At 42.2% G+C, this 17,106-nt stretch overlaps 1 protein-coding gene across 1 annotated transcript; it reads left to right on the top strand.

The window, feature by feature from the left end:
• Positions 1 to 7,864: 7,864 nt before the first annotated feature.
• On the top strand, positions 7,865 to 16,488 carry LOC116729615 (cilia- and flagella-associated protein 157-like). The gene is made up of 9 exons (XM_032578284.1): positions 7,865 to 7,922; positions 11,988 to 12,141; positions 12,472 to 12,743; positions 13,586 to 13,727; positions 13,794 to 14,040; positions 14,580 to 14,680; positions 14,795 to 14,945; positions 15,030 to 15,370; positions 16,131 to 16,488. The coding sequence occupies exons 1-9, from the start codon at positions 7,865 to 7,867 to the stop codon at positions 16,192 to 16,194; spliced, it is 1,530 nt and encodes a 509-aa protein (XP_032434175.1). The 3' UTR covers positions 16,195 to 16,488.
• The last annotated feature ends 618 nt before the right edge of the window (positions 16,489 to 17,106 follow it).

Genomic DNA, 17,106 nt, shown 5'->3' with positions numbered 1-17,106 from the left:
TGGTCGGGTCCTTCTGTCATGAGGTGTGGTGAGGGTTGGTGAGGCAGACGCTGTAGACCCAGGTAAGATGAATGTGATGATGAATTTAATTGTAAATAAGTCCAGTAACAAGCAGCAGGCACAAGGAAACACAGACGAAACAGAAGCTAACATTGACGTAACAATGACGAGGACCCGACGAGGAACAAGGAACACAGGTGGAGTTAAATACACGGGAGGGTAATCACAGAACGAGACACACCTGGGAACAATCAAGGGGAGGACAGGACAACGAAGAGACTCAAGGACACAAAAAACTCTAAATGAACACAGAAAACACAGATCCTGACAGCACTTACATACATACATACAGTATATATATATATATATATATATATATATATATATATATATATATATACACATAAAATCATAGCTGTAACAATTTATACATATACACATATGTAATGCATAAACTCACAGAGTGGTGGAAGGAAGTCCATGCTGTTCCTGCGTTGCTTTGCTCTGATGTTATCTTCTACAACAGAGAAACAGTAAAGTTCTGTAAGTCGTATCCTAACTCTGCTTCTTTGAAGCCATGGAGTTTTAAATAAACTCAATGAACATCAATTTAAATATACTTCATCATTAGTGTAATGTAGTCCAAGAACAGTGTGTGGAGATTTCAGTTTACATCAACTTTTCACCGTCCTGTACAGGCGTTTATCAAAAAACAAACACACTTTTATTCACATTACTGCGCTATAAAAGTTACATTTGTGCTGAAGTACACTAAAAATTTATTTAAAAGTGTAGTCTTACATGTGAATAAAAACCACAAAATTGTCAGGATCTGTGTTTTCTGTGTTTATTTAGAGTTTTCTGTGTCCTTAGTCTCTTCGTTGTCCTGTCCTCCCCTTGATTGTTCCCAGGTGTGTCTCGTCTCTGTGATTACCCTCCCGTGTATTTAACTCCACCTGTGTTCCTTGTTCCTCGTCGGGTCCTCGTCAATGTTTAGTCTCCTCGTGTTCAGTTTGTGTTACTCCTGCTGCTCGTTGTTTGGACTAAGTTATTTTCATTAAAAAACATCATAATTCATCATTCCTGGGTCCGCTGCGTCTGCCTCACCACTCTCACCACCCGCACTTCATGACAGTAGGACCCGACCATACCGAACGGTGAGGCTGGTAAGGAAATGGACCCAGCTGGAGTTAGGTTCCCTCCAAGAAGGCAGAGCGGAGGGAGGCGGAGATCTGGCAGGGAGGAGACGGAGCTAACCGAAGCCCTCGCCGACCTGCAGCGGGAGCTATTCCGGGGGACAAGACTGGTGTTGGCACCCCCCGGATATGGCCCCCGTCGATACCTCCGTCCGGGAAGCCAGCGACCTGAGCCGCCGGTGGAGCCGGCCCCTCGTCGCTTTCCGGAGACACCTCCCCCGCTGTCTGCCCGGAGACAGCGACGTGAGCCGCCGGCAGACCCGGCCCCTCGTCGCTTTCCGGAGCCGCTACCTCCGCTGCCCGCTCGGAGACAGCGACGTGAGCCGCCGGCAGACCCGGCCCCTCGTCGCTTTCCGGAGCCGCCACCTCCACGGTCAGCCCGGAGACAGCGACGTGAGCCGCCGGTGGACCCAGCCCCTCGTCGCCTTCCGGAGCTGTCACCTCCGCAGCCGTTTCCAAGGCTTCGCTGCGGCTCGCCCCCGCGGCCGTTTCCAAGGCTTCGCTGCGGCTCGCCCCCGCGGCCGTTTCCAAGGCTTCGCTGCGGCTCGCCCCCGCGGCCGGTTCCAAGGCTTCGCTGCGGCTCGCCCCCGCGGCCGGTTCCAAGGCTTCGCTGCGGCTCGCCCCCGCGGCCGGTTCCAAGGCTTCGCTGCGGCTCGCCCCCGCGGCCGGTTCCAAGGCTTCGCTGCGGCTCGCCCCCGCGGCCGGTTCCCAGGCTCCGCTCCGGCTCGCCCCCGCAGCCGGCCCCGAGGCTCCGCTCCGGCTCACCTCCAGCCGGCGCACCCGAGGCCGAATCAGCCGGCGTTCCAGCCGGCGCACCCGAGGCCGAATCAGCCGGCGTTCCAGCCGGCGCACCCGAGGCCGAATCAGCCGGCGTTCCAGCCGGCGCACCCGAGGCCGAATCAGCCGGCGTTCCAGCCGGCGCACCTTCCGAGACTCCCAGTGTTCCTTCCGAGACTCCCAGTGTTCCTTCCGAGACTCCCAGTGTTCCTTCCGAGACTCCCAGTGTTCCTTCCGAGACTCCCAGCGTTCCTTCCGAGACCCAGACTCCCAGCGTTCCTTCCGAGACGACTCAGACTCCCAGCGTTCCTTCCGAGACGACTCAGACTCCCAGCGTTCCTTCCGAGACGACTGAGACTCCCTGTGTTCCTTCCGAGACCCCCTGCGTTCCTCCTGAGACCCTGACCTTCTGCGTTCCTCCTGAGACCCTGACCTCCTGCGTTCCTCCTGAGACCCTGACCTCCTGCGTTCCTCCTGAGACCCTGACCTCCTGCGTTCCTCCTGAGACCCTGACCTCCTGCGTTCCTCCTGAGACCCTGACCTCCTGCGTTCCACCCGAGACCGAGACTCCCTGCGTTCCACCCGAGACCGAGACTCCCTGCGTTCCACCCGAGACCGAGACTCCCTGCGTTCCACCCGAGACCGAGACTCCCTGCGTTCCACCCGAGACCGAGACTCCCTGCGTTCCACCCGAGACCGAGACTCCCTGCGTTCCACCCGAGACCGAGACTCCCTGCGTTCCACCCGAGACCGAGACCCCCAGCGTTCCGACCGAGACCCCCTGTGCTCCACCAGAGACCCTGCCTCGGGGGGCTCGTCGTCGCCGTCTGTGGGCGGCCCCCGGGACTCATCGCCACCTCCAGCGCCGCGGACGGCCGCCGGACCGCCTCCGTGGTTCCCGCCTCCAGCGCCGCGGACGGCCGCCGGACCGCCTCCGTGGTTCCCGCCTCCAGCGCCGCGGACGGCCGCCGGACCGCCTCCGTGGTTCCCGCCGCCGCGGACGACCGCCGGACCACCTCCGTGGTTCCTGCCTCCTTTGCCTCCGCCCACCCTGTGGGTAGTTTTTTGTTTGTTTTTGGACTCTTGGCCCTTCTTGTGTTTCCGCCCACGATGGTGGGTTGTTTTTTGTTTTTCTGGACTCTGGCCCCCCGTCCGGCGCCCCTCCGCCCACCCTTGTTGTGTTTTTGTTTTTTCTGGACTCTGGCCCCCCATCCGGCGCCCCTCCGCCCACCCTTGTTGTGGTTTTTTTTTTTTTTTGGGGCGTCTGGTAGCCGCCCTTGAGGGGGGGGTACTGTCAGGATCTGTGTTTTCTGTGTTTATTTAGAGTTTTCTGTGTCCTTAGTCTCTTCGTTGTCCTGTCCTCCCCTTGATTGTTCCCAGGTGTGTCTCGTCTCTGTGATTACCCTCCCGTGTATTTAACTCCACCTGTGTTCCTTGTTCCTCGTCGGGTCCTCGTCAATGTTTAGTCTCCTCGTGTTCAGTTTGTGTTACTCCTGCTGCTCGTTGTTTGGACTAAGTTATTTTCATTAAAAAACATCATAATTCATCATTCCTCGGTCCGCTGCGTCTGCCTCACCAATCTCACCACCCGCACTTCATGACAAAAATAATATTTACAGACTTGATTGATTGATGTGAAGCTGTTCTGTAAAAGAGAAATAGTTCACTAAAAGGAGCTGTGTTATAGTTTGATGAACAAATAATGCCTTATCTGTCCAAATAGTCCCTCTTAAGCTGAGTGTCATCCTCCAAGTAGTGGAAATGGATATTGAATTTGCAAAAAAATATTGCCAAGAGGGAAGATGTAAGTGATGAAGAGGAGCAGTGGGGTACACCTGAAGTCACAGGGGTAGACTGAAATGTGAAGGACTTGAGTTGAATAAACTGAGTGCAGCCTATGACTAGAACTGTGGGGCTGACAGTCATCCTAATGTAAAATCATCTATAAAGGAAGGTTTGAGAAATAGTGTTAAAGACTGCATTTAGAACAAGGAAGATCAAAGGAGAGAAGAGCAGAGTCAGCTGCCAGAAGGATTTTTAGTAGAGAGTTTCTGTGCTATGTTAAAGATGGAAACAAAACTGGAACATTTTGTAGAGGCTATTGTGGGTTAAATGTGAGTGGAGCTGGGTTTATCTGCTATCTTGGGTATTTTGGGGATAAAAGGTAGATTTTTTGTTATGTAAAGCACTTTGAACTGCCTTGTTGCTGAAGTGTTCTGTACAAATAAACTTGACTTGGTTTGTTTAGAACTTAAACTTGTAAACATGTAATGAACTCCAAGCGAGTCATGGTTCTACACCTTGGATATGCTGCCAATATTCATCTGGGATCTTCCTAATATACTACCTTCTTGCTTTCCTGAATACTTTGCACAGCACAACCTTTGCATACTGAGATTAATCAAATATAAAGAGCGAAGTCTCAGCCAAATCTGGGCTTTCTATATATTTTCTAATTAACTGATTTTCAGTATTTTTTTTCCTGCAAACAATAAGTGTGAAACTTCCAAATATCTGGTAGTAAGTGGTAAATCCTTGATTTTAGATAAAACACAAATTGTTGCAAATACGTGATCTGTCATTAATTTTAAGACAATTAATCTAATTATTATCAATACATACCAAGGCTTTGACCAGAGTCCAACGGTGAAGGGATTTCTGGACGCCTACAGTTAACGTGGCTCCAATAGTTGATTTTCAAAATTTGGCTCAGGTTCCACAGCAGCTCTGTGGGGTCAGGCTGCAGCTTAATCCACCTTTTTCCACACTTTCTGATCAGATCCTCCAGAGGCCTCAGGTGAAACACATGACTTGAACTGGGTATTGTCTTTTCCCATCCAGGTGTTGAGATCAGAACCAGTGAATGAGTCAACGAGTCTTCACTGAAGAGTTCAAGAATCCTATAAAGCCTCTGCTTCTGCTGGTCAGTCATGTTCTGCTGAACAACCAGCAGAAACACATGAGGTCCAGGAGCAGAGAGTCTCACACAATGATCCACATGTTCTATAAGTTTGGATTCAGAGATGCTCGGGTGTAGCAGGTCCGGCGTGTTTATCAGAACCGTTTGTGTTGTTTGAATCAATCCATGGACTTTGATGGATCTGCTTGGTTCCTCCTCTGTGCTGAACGTATTCTGACCCAGCAGTAGGTTGGCGACTGAACTCTTGTCACACCAGTTGTTACCAAGCAGAACAAGCCGCATCTCATGCACTGAAATAATAAAGAAAAATGTTTTCACATAATAATTAAAGAAACATTTAGTGGATCTGTGTTCAGATATGATTGAAATCACATTAAATAAAAAATAATTGAGTAATGTTAGTAAAAATATTTCCAGTTTAGAAATAATATCTTTAATATTTCATTTTTTAATTTCATTAAGGTGCTTATTTGCCTTGGTTAGATATTCATGTTTATTGTAGAAAGTACTAAAGCATTATAGTGTCATTACATGTAAACTTCCTGAAAATAAGCATATTTTTTATCTCATCAGTTCTGTCCTTAATTCCCTAATTTAAATCCAAATAATCCTTCGTGGTTAATGCGTCTTATTTTCTAATCCTGCTCTCTTTCAGTTTTGTAACAACATTAACTCTGACTTTTAAGGGTCAGAGTTATTCTACAGCACTTTAATCAGCTCTGCTATTTGAAATGTTTTCTCTAAATTAAGGCATCTTTCCCACCTGTGTCTCATCAGCCTGAACATTCATCTGATGTTTCTGTTTCCTCTCTACCTTTTTCTGTCCATTTCTTAAAATTCAATCTTGGACTTCAAAATTCCTGTTGTGTTGAAGTTCTGGTTGAAATTCAGTGTTTGTTTTTACTTCTATGTCATGTCAGATTTATATCATTTTTATTAACTTGTTGTTTAAACAGAATCCTAATAATGGCATTTCCTGTTTTTATGCTGTCAATAATTCATCTAACTCTCCCTCCTTCCTTCCCACTTAGTGTATCAGTTTCCAGAACATAACTTTTATAAAAGTCCACAGATACACAGTACTTTTGATCCATGAACAGCAATACTGTTTTTTGTTCAATAAAGATCCATATGCATGTATGGCTGGTACCAGCAGAATCTGGGATGAATCAGCCGCAGCAGAGACGATTCTTCTGAACATAACAGACTCTGCTTTACCTTTAGCAAAGCTAAATATGGTTTATACAGAGGATAATGCTTAAAGCACTTCTGTTAGTTTGGTATTTTTGAAAAGAAGTCTGTGACTTAACACATTTTTACTTATTTAAAGTTTTCTAATTTTTATCAGTTATTTATGTTTTATTTATTACAATAATTGTAAAATGTAATAAAACTTACTGTCAGGTGGACGAAGAGTAATGTTGCTGGTTTGAAACAATGGAGCTGTTGTATCTGCAAAGATAAGGGAAATAATTAATTTGAAAAACAAACAAAAACAAATAGAAAATGAAGGATTAGATGTCGACTTGGACCAGTGACTGGTCTAAAAAAATATTTAAGTGTCCACAAGTGATGATTCAGAAAAAAAAAGAACTGGAACACTTTTCAACTTTTCATCCTCATAACTGACTCTGAACTGCAGCTGGTAAAAACAGATCTGTAAATCATTTTCAGTCATTTAGCTATGCTGATTTTATATCAAACCTGCAGGGCAAAGTCTGGTTTTAGCAATAATAGTAAAACAATAAAACCGATTATCTTTTGTTACCATTTAAGATTACAGTATAAGCAGAACTCAAAATTTGTATCCAACTGAAATGGTATAACGTAATCATAGTTACAGTCATGGTTGTGAAGAAAAAGTAAACACTAATCCATTTGTGAATCAGAACTCCTTGCTGTGTGAAGAATGTGGTTCAACAGAAGCTAAAGAAATGGGTCTAAAAGGTAACTTCCACATGTATTATTGAAATAATTCAGAGAACATAAGAAAATGTGAATGATATAGAAGAATTGCTGTAGCTTGTCTAAAGAATTGATTTAATTACAATAGAATATAATATAAATTATTTTATTGTCTCACAATACTACTAATATGAATAATAATAGTAATACTACTACTAATAATAATAATGATAATTCATAATTCATTATTATTATTATTATTAGTAGTAGTATTAGTAGTAATGAAGCCTAGGCGCAAATTCAAACTGGAAGACTCTTTCATCCCCACTGGGACCCGTTATTTGAAGCGACCTGCCCACAACCGTCGACCTATCAACACTGGACCAAGCCACGTCACGTCCAATCATCGACCAAGTCCCAGCTGATAAGGACCTTCATTCATGGTGTCCTTCGCTCTCCAGCCGAGCTCCACCCACCACCACCCCTTCTCCTCCATTCGCCCGGTCCTGAGGCCCGCACCCTTCTTCAACCTCCACCACCAGTGCCGGGCCCCGGGGGATGACGTTCCTAACAGCATCGGGGATGCTCATCTGAAGCCTATCGCTAACGCTGCGATAACCGTTATCCCCAGCCGGGGCCCGAGCGCCAAAGACTTTAAATTCTGTTTGTCAATAAACTCTTCTAATTGTCTTCTCATCTCTGTCTGAGTCTCTCCAGATTGAAGTAGTATTAGTGTCCAGCTTTAATTGGACTCACAAGACGATGAAGAGGCCATGATGACACCGTGATAGAAGCCAAGATCAGAAGTCGTCACCCTAAAAAAAAAGGAAACAACTGAAGGATTTTAGTACAATGGTAGAAATTTACAGGATGTAGCTTTGCTTTACATAATAACAGTGTTGATATTGTCATTTACAGATAAAACCCAATGAAACAACTAAAACAAAGTTCAGCAGCATCCTATAACAGGTCAGCTTTGCCTGGAGCCTGGACTAGACCAGCTTAGACATCCAAGAGGAATCCCAAGATCCCAAAACCAAAAGCTCTCAGGACTTAACTCGTAACCATGGGAACCATTTCACCAGCATCTCCTGGAGAACTGGAGAACTGGAGAACTGGAGAGTGTTCCAGGAGAAAGTCTAATGGATCTTAAATGATTTTAAACTAATGTTTTTAAATTGATAATAATTCCAGAGAGCAGGAACTTTAGGCGAGTTCCTGTTTCTTTTATGCCTTTTATCACTGATTTTGTTGTTAATATTGTTTACCTTATTTGAACTGTTTTTAACACTTTCTTATTTAATATTTCTATACTTTTCTGTTATTCAGAGACAGCAGTTTGGTTGGCCTGTAATTATAAGGTGCTTTAGAAATAAACTGATAATGAATCATTTAATTTCATAGTTTATTTGTAGTTATTGGGGCCACAATAACTACAGCTTTTTCTACAGTAATAGAAAAAAGTGTAGATAAACCTACAGATATTAATTTCCTTGATGTGAAATGGCATGATGTGAATTCTCTGTTTTAGCTTCCTGAATATTTATTAAGCTGAATGAAAATTAAATGCATGTCATTTTTATTTTAAAACCTGACAGGTAAAAAATAGATTAAGGGATTTTTTTTGACCCCATCAATAAAAATGCTAAACAAAAAAGTCTAGTTCCACCTCTGCTCCTTCTGCAGTCCAGCAGTGATGGAGTGATTTAATGATGCATCAGTAAACCTCCAGAAACTGGCAGGAAGGTTTTTTCCTTCATGATGATCAGATTGATCCACAAACATAGAATCTTTATGATTTCTCAGAATAATGCTCCTGGTGCTGATGTGTGAGAATGAATCTGAAGCTCAACTCTGCAGGAATAAATTCTGAATAAATCTGATGGAATAAATCCATCGTAGATATTTTTGAGGAACTTAGGAAATGATGAAACAGTTTCGTTGCAGCCTGTAGGTTGGATCATTTTATTGGAGCTGCTGAATCATTCTAAGTATTTAGAAAACTGAGAATTTTAAATATTAATGGACAACAACATTTTTAAAAATCAGGTCAGTTCAAGTAAAACTAGTATCATGTTCCCCAAGTATTTGTATTTTTGTGTGTTTTTAAATTGTGATCATTTCTCCGTTGTTTACTATTGTTGCTAAAGCTTCATATTCAGTTCACTCCTCTGTGTTGAGTTTATGATTTTTTGTGTTGTCTGTATTTCTGTATTTTAAATTGTTTTTATAGTGTGAGACTTTTTTCCCTTTTGGGTTAACCTGTCAGTGTTTTACTCCCTGAGTTTATTAGTCTCCTTCCCTCTGCTCTATCCCACCACTGCTCTGCATCCTTCTGGTCTCAGTGTCACTCCTCTCTTCTTCTCTGTAGTTGAGTGCTTCAGTTTCTATTTTTAGTGTTCTATTTTAGTCGTGGTTTCCTAAATTGAATTAAGGATTCATTTGCAAATACAGAACTTATGATTTCAGAACTACAATCATAACAAAACAAACATCTGGCAAATCTACAGAAAATAGAATAGGAACACATGGCAGCAGCAATCTTAAAAAGAAAATAATGCAATTAAAACTGCTAAAAACTATAAAAACGTAGATAATATACTATATTTGATGATCTTTTGACGTTTGAGGAAGTGTGACAGCTGAAGTGAAACATGACCAACTTCATGTGTCTGTCAGGAACAGTATCTATAGATCTATGAAGGTTTTACAGACTGTGGCCCCTAATAGTTGTAATACACTCCAATTTTTTAAGTATAGAGAATAAACAATAACCACATATGAATAAACAGAATATTTACTTATTTTTAACAGTTTAAAGCACCTACGTCAGGATTTTGTTAAAACAATGTCAGATAGAATATATTAAAACATTCAGAGCAAGACAGCAACTGAAAGTTTGATTCAAACAAAGTTTTTATCTTTCATCGTTACAACATTTTTATTGTTCTGAATGTTGCTGCAATAAAATTGAGTTTTTATCCACTTCACCTGAACTTTGAACCTTAGTCCTGAGATTGAGGTAAAGATTTATTTCTTAAAGCTTTCATCTCTTCAAATCAGGTAAATTGAGAGCAGAGAAGATTCAATTAAAGATTAAAATAATCTAAATTTAGACTTAGAAGCAGCAATTTGACAGCAGAACAAACAGCTAATAAATTTAGTTATACAATATTTTTTTAACAGAGAAATGTTAGTAATGTTAGTAAGACTAGATTTTAGGGAAGGTAAAGTTATATTTTCATTATATTTTACAAAGTTTCTGTAAGGTTTACCTACCTTACATATGATCCTTTTCTCCTTGTTCATGAACGAGCCTCTCTGCACTGAAATGAAATATTTCTTCATGTGTCAGGAGGCGGAGCCTGAGCTGAGTTAATGTTTAACTTACAGGACGCCTCATCGAGAAGAATCATTTAAATGTTTGTGTATTTTTCTTAAAAAAACATCCAGTTTATCTGCACACATCTAATTCCTGAAAGTTCATTTAATAAAAGCTTAGCTGAGCTGTTCTGAACAATGTGTTGTCATTCCTGTTTTTAAATACTTGGGTTTTTTCTACATGATAATCAGATGATTGATCCCTGAAAGCCTTTTTGACCCACTTTGCAACATTATTTGACATAATCATCACTTCAACATAAACTAATATTTTAAAATATTTTAACAAATGCTGCTGGTGCTACTGTGATAATGGATCTGAAGCTCAGCTTCACAGTGACCTGCCCAACAGAGATACGGAAACTAGAGAGAACCTGCAGCTCAAAAGTCACTTTTATTGGCGCTTGAAGATTGGATCATTTTATTGGAGCTGCTGAGTCGCTATGGAAATGTTAAACATTAATAAAAAACTGAATTATTTTACATTTGGTTCATTCAAGTAAAACTAGTGTCCTCGATGCTTTAGTTTGTGTTCCACTTCAGATTATTTCTTGTTTTTATTAATCTATTTCTCACTCACATCCACAGAGTTGGATTAACTCTCCTATGTACTGTGGAGAACCGTCTGTTCTCCATGCTGAGTTCTTGATGTCTGAGGTTAAAGAAGAGTCAGCGAGTTGAATTCATGAATTCCATTTATTAATACCAAAATACAGCTGGTCCATTTCTCATGCTACCTTTGGGAGCTAGCAGACAAAATGACACTTTTGCTAGCCCTAAGGAGGGCGTTTCCTAGTGTGTCATTTCCTTCAACCCTGGCTCTCATTTGCATTTCCTAACATGTCAGTTCCCTTACCTTTAGCTCAACAACTAGCTAAAACAGATAGAAGGAAAACACAGAGTTATTTATTCTGAACAGTACACCACATCAACCAACCACACAAAAACAACCTTCTGTCATCTAAAACATTTGCTTATCTCCACCCATCACTCCTTTTCTCAACTGCTAAAATTCTCATCCATCCCTTTATCATCTCTGACTGCTGTATTCAGAGGTTGATCATCCAAAGTCCTAAATAAACTCCAGAACATACAAAACTTTGCTGCTCGCAGTCACAGGTGCAAATCCTAAATACTGACTACAATATTTATGCAATCACTTACGTTATGTTACATATTTTTATTTAATTGTCATCATTTTGTAGAAATCAGTTTTCCTTTTGACATTAGTTTTTTTCGTCATTCTTTTTGTCCAAAAACTTGTTGATCATGATTAATTTCTAAAAGAAATAAACAGAATTTGAAAAAGTGCATCCCTCTGAAAACAAACTGGATGCAAAGCATGTGGTTTAAATCCAACTTCCATGAACATCTTTTCTCTCCGTGATTTATTTCTACAGCCTGAAGCTGCAGAACTTCACGTTGTGCACAGAATTTATTTTTCTAGCTGGAAAACAGTGACACCTTCTGTTCGCCCAAAAACACTTAGCAGCGTTTTATCTTTTAATGCGGTAGCACCACCTGGTGGAACCTCAGAATTACTACACATCAGTTTCTGATCTGCCTGGTTTCCGCTGATCAACTCCCATCAATTTTTGAAAAATATTTTTATCACTTCATTGTGGAAGAAAAAAAAAATCAAAACTAACTGAGGCAGAAGTTTCTTTTAGTGAGACATGAAAAAAATATTCTGAAATGTTTTGCCCATGTTTTATTGAAATTCCCAGGAGCTTCTGGTTGTTTCTGGTTGCTGAGCAACCAGAAACTCCTGCTTGTTGTTTTTCTGTGAATTCCTCTGATATCAACAGTAAAAATGCAGGAAAAAGACAGGAAGCCGAGCGGCTCGTCTCCACCCAAGGACAAGGAGAAGTCCTCTGAGGAGCCGCCGGACGCCGAGGATCCGGAGCGAGAGAAGAGTTTGTTTCTGACTCAGATCAGTTTTCTGGATGAACAGCTGGAGAAGTGAGAGGATCACACTGAAGACACTTTAATAACTCTGAGTTATACATTCAGATTCAGTTTAACTGCTGGTAACACAATATGTCTATAATATCACTTTAACACTCAATGAAAACTGAGTTTTAATGAACTTCAACCAAACATTCAGATCTGATCAGCTGCTTCTGATTCAGGCTGATCAATATGATCTGAGTTTAACATGAGAAAATTTTCATTTTAAAGTTTTAGTTTTATTATTCAACAGAAGTGTCCAAAGTGAGGTCTGAGGGCCACTTTTTAAATGTTGAATCATCGTCTCTGTGAATAACGAATAGTTTTGTTTTATGTCTGCAGGTTCCAGCTTCAGTGTGATGACCTGAAGGAGCAGAAGAAAGACATCGTCCTGAAGTCCGGCGCTCTGCAGAAGGACACCAGCGACATCCTGGAGTACCTGCAGCACTACCTGTCTGTGCTGGAGAGGGACGAGGAGGAGCTGAAGGCGAAGGTGGAGAAACAGCTGCAGGGCGACAGACAGAAAACCGAATCCTTGGAGCTGCTGCTCAGTACAGAGAGAAAGGAGCTGCAGGACAAGTTGGACCAACTGAGCTCAGACAGAGACAACCAGGGTGAGGCGCCGTCTGGGTTCAGATGAGGTTTTCCTTCCCAGATTATATCAAATGTGTTGAAGCAGTGGTGGGATTTAACATTTACACTGCAGGGCCTCTAATTAATTAATCACATTGAAAAACCATATAGTGAAATAATAAGCAACATTTTCAATTTAATAACCCTTTCTCCCTCTGAGTTATTGAATAAACAGACACATAACCCAACAACAATTTAAAGTTTTAGTCTGTTATTCGGGTCAGATTGGTGCAAAGTGACCAGTCTGTTCTGCTGAGTGTTTCAGGAACTCCTGGTTGTTTTGGAGCCTCTTCAGAAATGAACTGACGTCACTGAGGATCAAATTTAAAAAGATTCTCTTCAAACCTGAACAGGATTTAGATTAACTTTACAGCTGTCATCAAAACGCTGCAAAAACAGAAATATAAAAACTAAACATAAATACTGTTCAACACCGTTTTATCAAACCCATAGGGGGCAGTGTGGTGCAAAGTTAAAACCAATGTCAGCCAATCAGATTGACTTCCTGTTAGGACTCAAACATGGCGTCAGGAGGGTTTTTTTTTTTAGATTGAACTACTTTTAAATAGCGTATTTGAATATAAAGTCAATAAAACAGAAGATAATATCTATTGTAAATCATGTTAACGCAACTATCTGGGCAGATTAACATTTAACATAAAAATCTCAGTTTCTCCATGAACACAAATATGGAGTTTCTTAAATCTCCACCTTGGTCACAGATTTCATAAATAATCATATTTATTGATATTAAACTGAGTGATTGTGAGGATGAAAGGCCAAAGCACATAAAACATATTTCATGTCTTCCTGTCCTGATCAGCTGCCAGGATAGAGGAGCAGCGGCTGCAGCTGGCCGAACAGGAGCGGAAGATCAACATGAAGAAAACTCTGGATAAGGAGCTGATCGTCCTGGAGCGGCACCACGCCTCCGAGATCAACAAGATGTACATGGAGAAGAGGGAGTGAGTGAGCGGCGGCCTCAGGTTTCCCTCCGGGCCGCCGCAGGTTCTCAGCGTCTCTGTTCTCAGGATCATCGACGAGATGAAGCAGAACGTGATGAACAGCATCAGGCAGAGGGTGAAAGCCCTGATCCAGGAGGAAACCGTGGAGCACCAGAAGCTGCGCGCCAAGGTGGAGTCTCTGTCGCTCCAGAGTTTGGTGCTGCTGTGGAGGAAAAGGGCCGAGCACAACAGAGTGAAGCGTCTTTGTCGAACATCCATAAAGATCCGAGTCATGATCCACAGGATGACCCTGAAAATCAACATCCTCAGGAAGGTAGGAAGCTGCTGCTGCGCTTGGCTCTCTGGGATTTTAATCTGCTGGATTAATTTCACCACCAAACTGTTGGATCCTCTGAATCCTATTGGCTCAGCCTAACAGAGCTCTCTCTCTGATTGGCTAATATGTGTTAACACATGTTCATCACTTACAAATTCAAAGTTGAGACAGACTCACTAGGTTCACTGCCCCCTGCTGTAGTGGAGGGGCATGACCGGTCCTCACTGTGTTGGCAGCTCAACATCAGTCAAGTATAAACCAGATAAAACATTAATTTATGACAATTTACTGACAAATCTGTTACTCCTTTCTTGTTACACAGCAAATGTCACTTTTTCTCTTGAAAAAACAGGAGATTATTGATATATTTTAGAATAATCTGAGCTGCAAACTAAAACAAATATGAAAGTAAAACTTTCTCAGAGGAATGTTGTTGTTCCAGAATAAAACAAAGAAAACTTTATGTTTGCAGCTGTTAGAGTTAAATTAGTTTAATATATTTATATTTTCCTTGTTTTTCCTGAAACCTCCTTCAGGAATCAGTGAAGCTGAGGAGGAGATGCAAACTGCTGACGCGTCACATCAACGAGCTGCAGAGATCCAGGGAGAACCTGCTGGGCTACCAGCAGGCCTACAGGTCAGAGGTCACGTCACTCTGAGCGGTTTTAGTTCAACTTAAAGTCCGATGGTAACAACTGGACCAGAACCTGTATCATGTAACGACCCGTCTCTCCATCCTCCATCCCTCCAGGTCCTGCCTGGCCTCGGGTTCGGAGGAATGCCGTCAGAAAGCGTCGGCCGTTGCGTCGCTGCTGGAGCGGCTGCAGAAGGAGAGAAGCATAAGGAAGAACCTGGAGGGAGACCTGAAGAGAGCCGTGTCCGTCCTCACGGCCATCGCCATGGTAACGCCGTCCGATCGGATCAAACGTCAGGATCCGTGATGCGACCTGAACGGCGATGTGAAGGTTCTGTTCTCGTTTCTTCAGGATGCTGAGAAAATCCCCAGATCTCAGCCGCGGCTGCAGAACCTGCTGCAGCTGATGGCCAGCAGGGAGCCGCAGGACGCCGGACCGCCGGAACCTGCCAGGTACCTGGGCCCGTCTGCAGGGATCAGAACCAGATGGAATCAGCTGGGCCGTGAACCGGATCAGAACTCAGAATCACATCCCTCATCCTGTCTGTCCCGCAGCAGAGACGAGGAGGAGGAGGAGGAGGAGGCGCTCTTCGTCATGGCCAAACTCAGACCAGGAGACCTCTACCTGGTTCCTGGACCAACATGGACGCCCAGAACCGCTCCGACCCAACCCAGCCTGACGCCGAGAAACAGGTTGCTATGGAGATCTGACTGATCTCATCAGGTTTCCTTCTGGAAACTAAAAGTCAGAGTTTCTGTAAAGACATTTAGATTAATTATTTTAAGATGATTGTTGAAAAAATCTTACAACATTTGCAGAAGCAGAAAGTCACAAACTTTATGGAGTTAAAAAGTGAATCCAGTGTCAAACAGCAAATTCTTAATTATGATATAAAATCCCAGAATATCTCTAAATGTGATATAAATTTGAAAATGAATTTATAATTTTTTGTGTGTTTAATCAGAACAGTTCAGCCAGCTGATCTGTTCTGCAGCAAATGATGATCTTGATCCTAAAATTCAACAAAAATCATTTCTGATAAAAATAAATCAGGATTCATTCGGATCTCTAAGTTCAGTTTCTGCTTTTTTCCTGAAGAAACTCATGAAAAATATTTTAAATATTCATATTTCCTGGATGTCCTTTAAGTTTCTTCTTTCTTTTTTAGTTTGTTGCATAAATGTTTAAGTTTTGGATTGTTGGTAAAATCGGCAGATGAAAAACCTTCCAAGCCTCAAACTGCAGCTTGGATTCACTGCAGACCCGGAACGATCAGAACCGATTCGGTCCGTTTGTCTGCAGGGATCAGAAATCAGCCTCAACGTCACATGAAATCGTCATCAGTCTCAGTGTTTGTTGCCTTCAGAGGCTGGATAAAAACGTGGTTATTTTCAGTTGTAACAGAATAAACCTCCAGTCAGACGGTTCTGACCCGCTTCCTGTCTGTTGCAGAGTGAAGCTTCCTCCCATCCAGAAGAGTCTGTGGCAGACGGCGCTGGGTGAATGGATGGGATGATCTGTTCACTTCACTTCTAATAAAGCTGCTGCTGCTCAACTGGAGCTTTTCTTCTATCAAAGTTTAATAAAAACCAGTAATTTAAAGAGACTAAATGTTCAGGCTGATTTCCGCCAGCAGGGGGAGACACTTGGTTAAAGTCCCCTGAAGCCGTTTGTCTCTGAACCAGATGAAGCTGCAGGTTCCTGTAAAGTTAAGGTTCTCTGTTCCCTCAGACTGGAGGAGGAAACATGATGCCAATCAGATCAAACTTCATGTTTTTAAGAGTTTGAATAATAAACTGAATCTGATGCACGTTTGATATCCGGGGTTAAACTGGATTGAATGTAACCAGCTGTATGAATTAAGCCAAGTTGCTAAAGGTAAAGTAACATCCTTAGATGTATTAATTTATATTCATAATAAATTAAGTTCAGACCATGTGACTAAAACTATTTTCAGAGTTTCAGTGGATAAACCAGAACAGTCCTGGCTCATCGTGTTTCAGGCTTTTCTCCTGAGTTTAATGAAATATTGACCGCCAGGCTTCCGTAGGATTTAGTGACACAGTGAAAAGAAAATTCATTCATTCATTCATTCATTCATTCATTCATTTCGGTGCAGAGAAACATCTAAAAATGAAGCTCAGAGTCATGGAGACTGAAAACCACTGAGGGCTAAAAGAATCTGGGAAAAGGTTGAGTTTAATAAATGTCTGGATGTGAATTTAAAAAATATTTACATAATTTATCTTCAGTAGAATAAATAAAAAATTCTCCCAGCAAAATGCTTTAAAGCAGAATCTGTAGACGAAAAGAATCCATGAAGTTCTTTCACGTCTTCAGCTGTTGAACTAAAGGAACCGATAAGAACTTTAAACTCCTGAACAGATTCAGCTGGAAGAACAAAATGAAATGATGACATTTTATCGCC

Source organism: Xiphophorus hellerii, chromosome 12 (genome assembly GCF_003331165.1).
Source record: "Xiphophorus hellerii strain 12219 chromosome 12, Xiphophorus_hellerii-4.1, whole genome shotgun sequence".
Classification (NCBI taxonomy): domain Eukaryota; kingdom Metazoa; phylum Chordata; class Actinopteri; order Cyprinodontiformes; family Poeciliidae; genus Xiphophorus; species Xiphophorus hellerii.
The sequence above is the reverse complement of the archived record's forward strand: the minus strand, read 5'-3'. Positions and strand labels throughout refer to the sequence as shown.

What these genes read in the sequence shown, in the direction of transcription:
- LOC116729615 (XM_032578284.1), top strand. Translation starts at nt 7,865, where the DNA reads ATGGGAACCATTTCACCAGCATCTCCTGGAGAACTGGAGAACTGGAGA. An exon ending in ATGTACATGGAGAAGAGGGA is followed by an intron (nt 13,728 to 13,793) that starts GTGAGTGAGCGG and finishes CTCTGTTCTCAG; the next exon opens with GATCATCGACGAGATGAAGC. An exon ending in AGCCTGACGCCGAGAAACAG is followed by an intron (nt 15,371 to 16,130) that starts GTTGCTATGGAG and finishes TGTCTGTTGCAG; the next exon opens with AGTGAAGCTTCCTCCCATCC.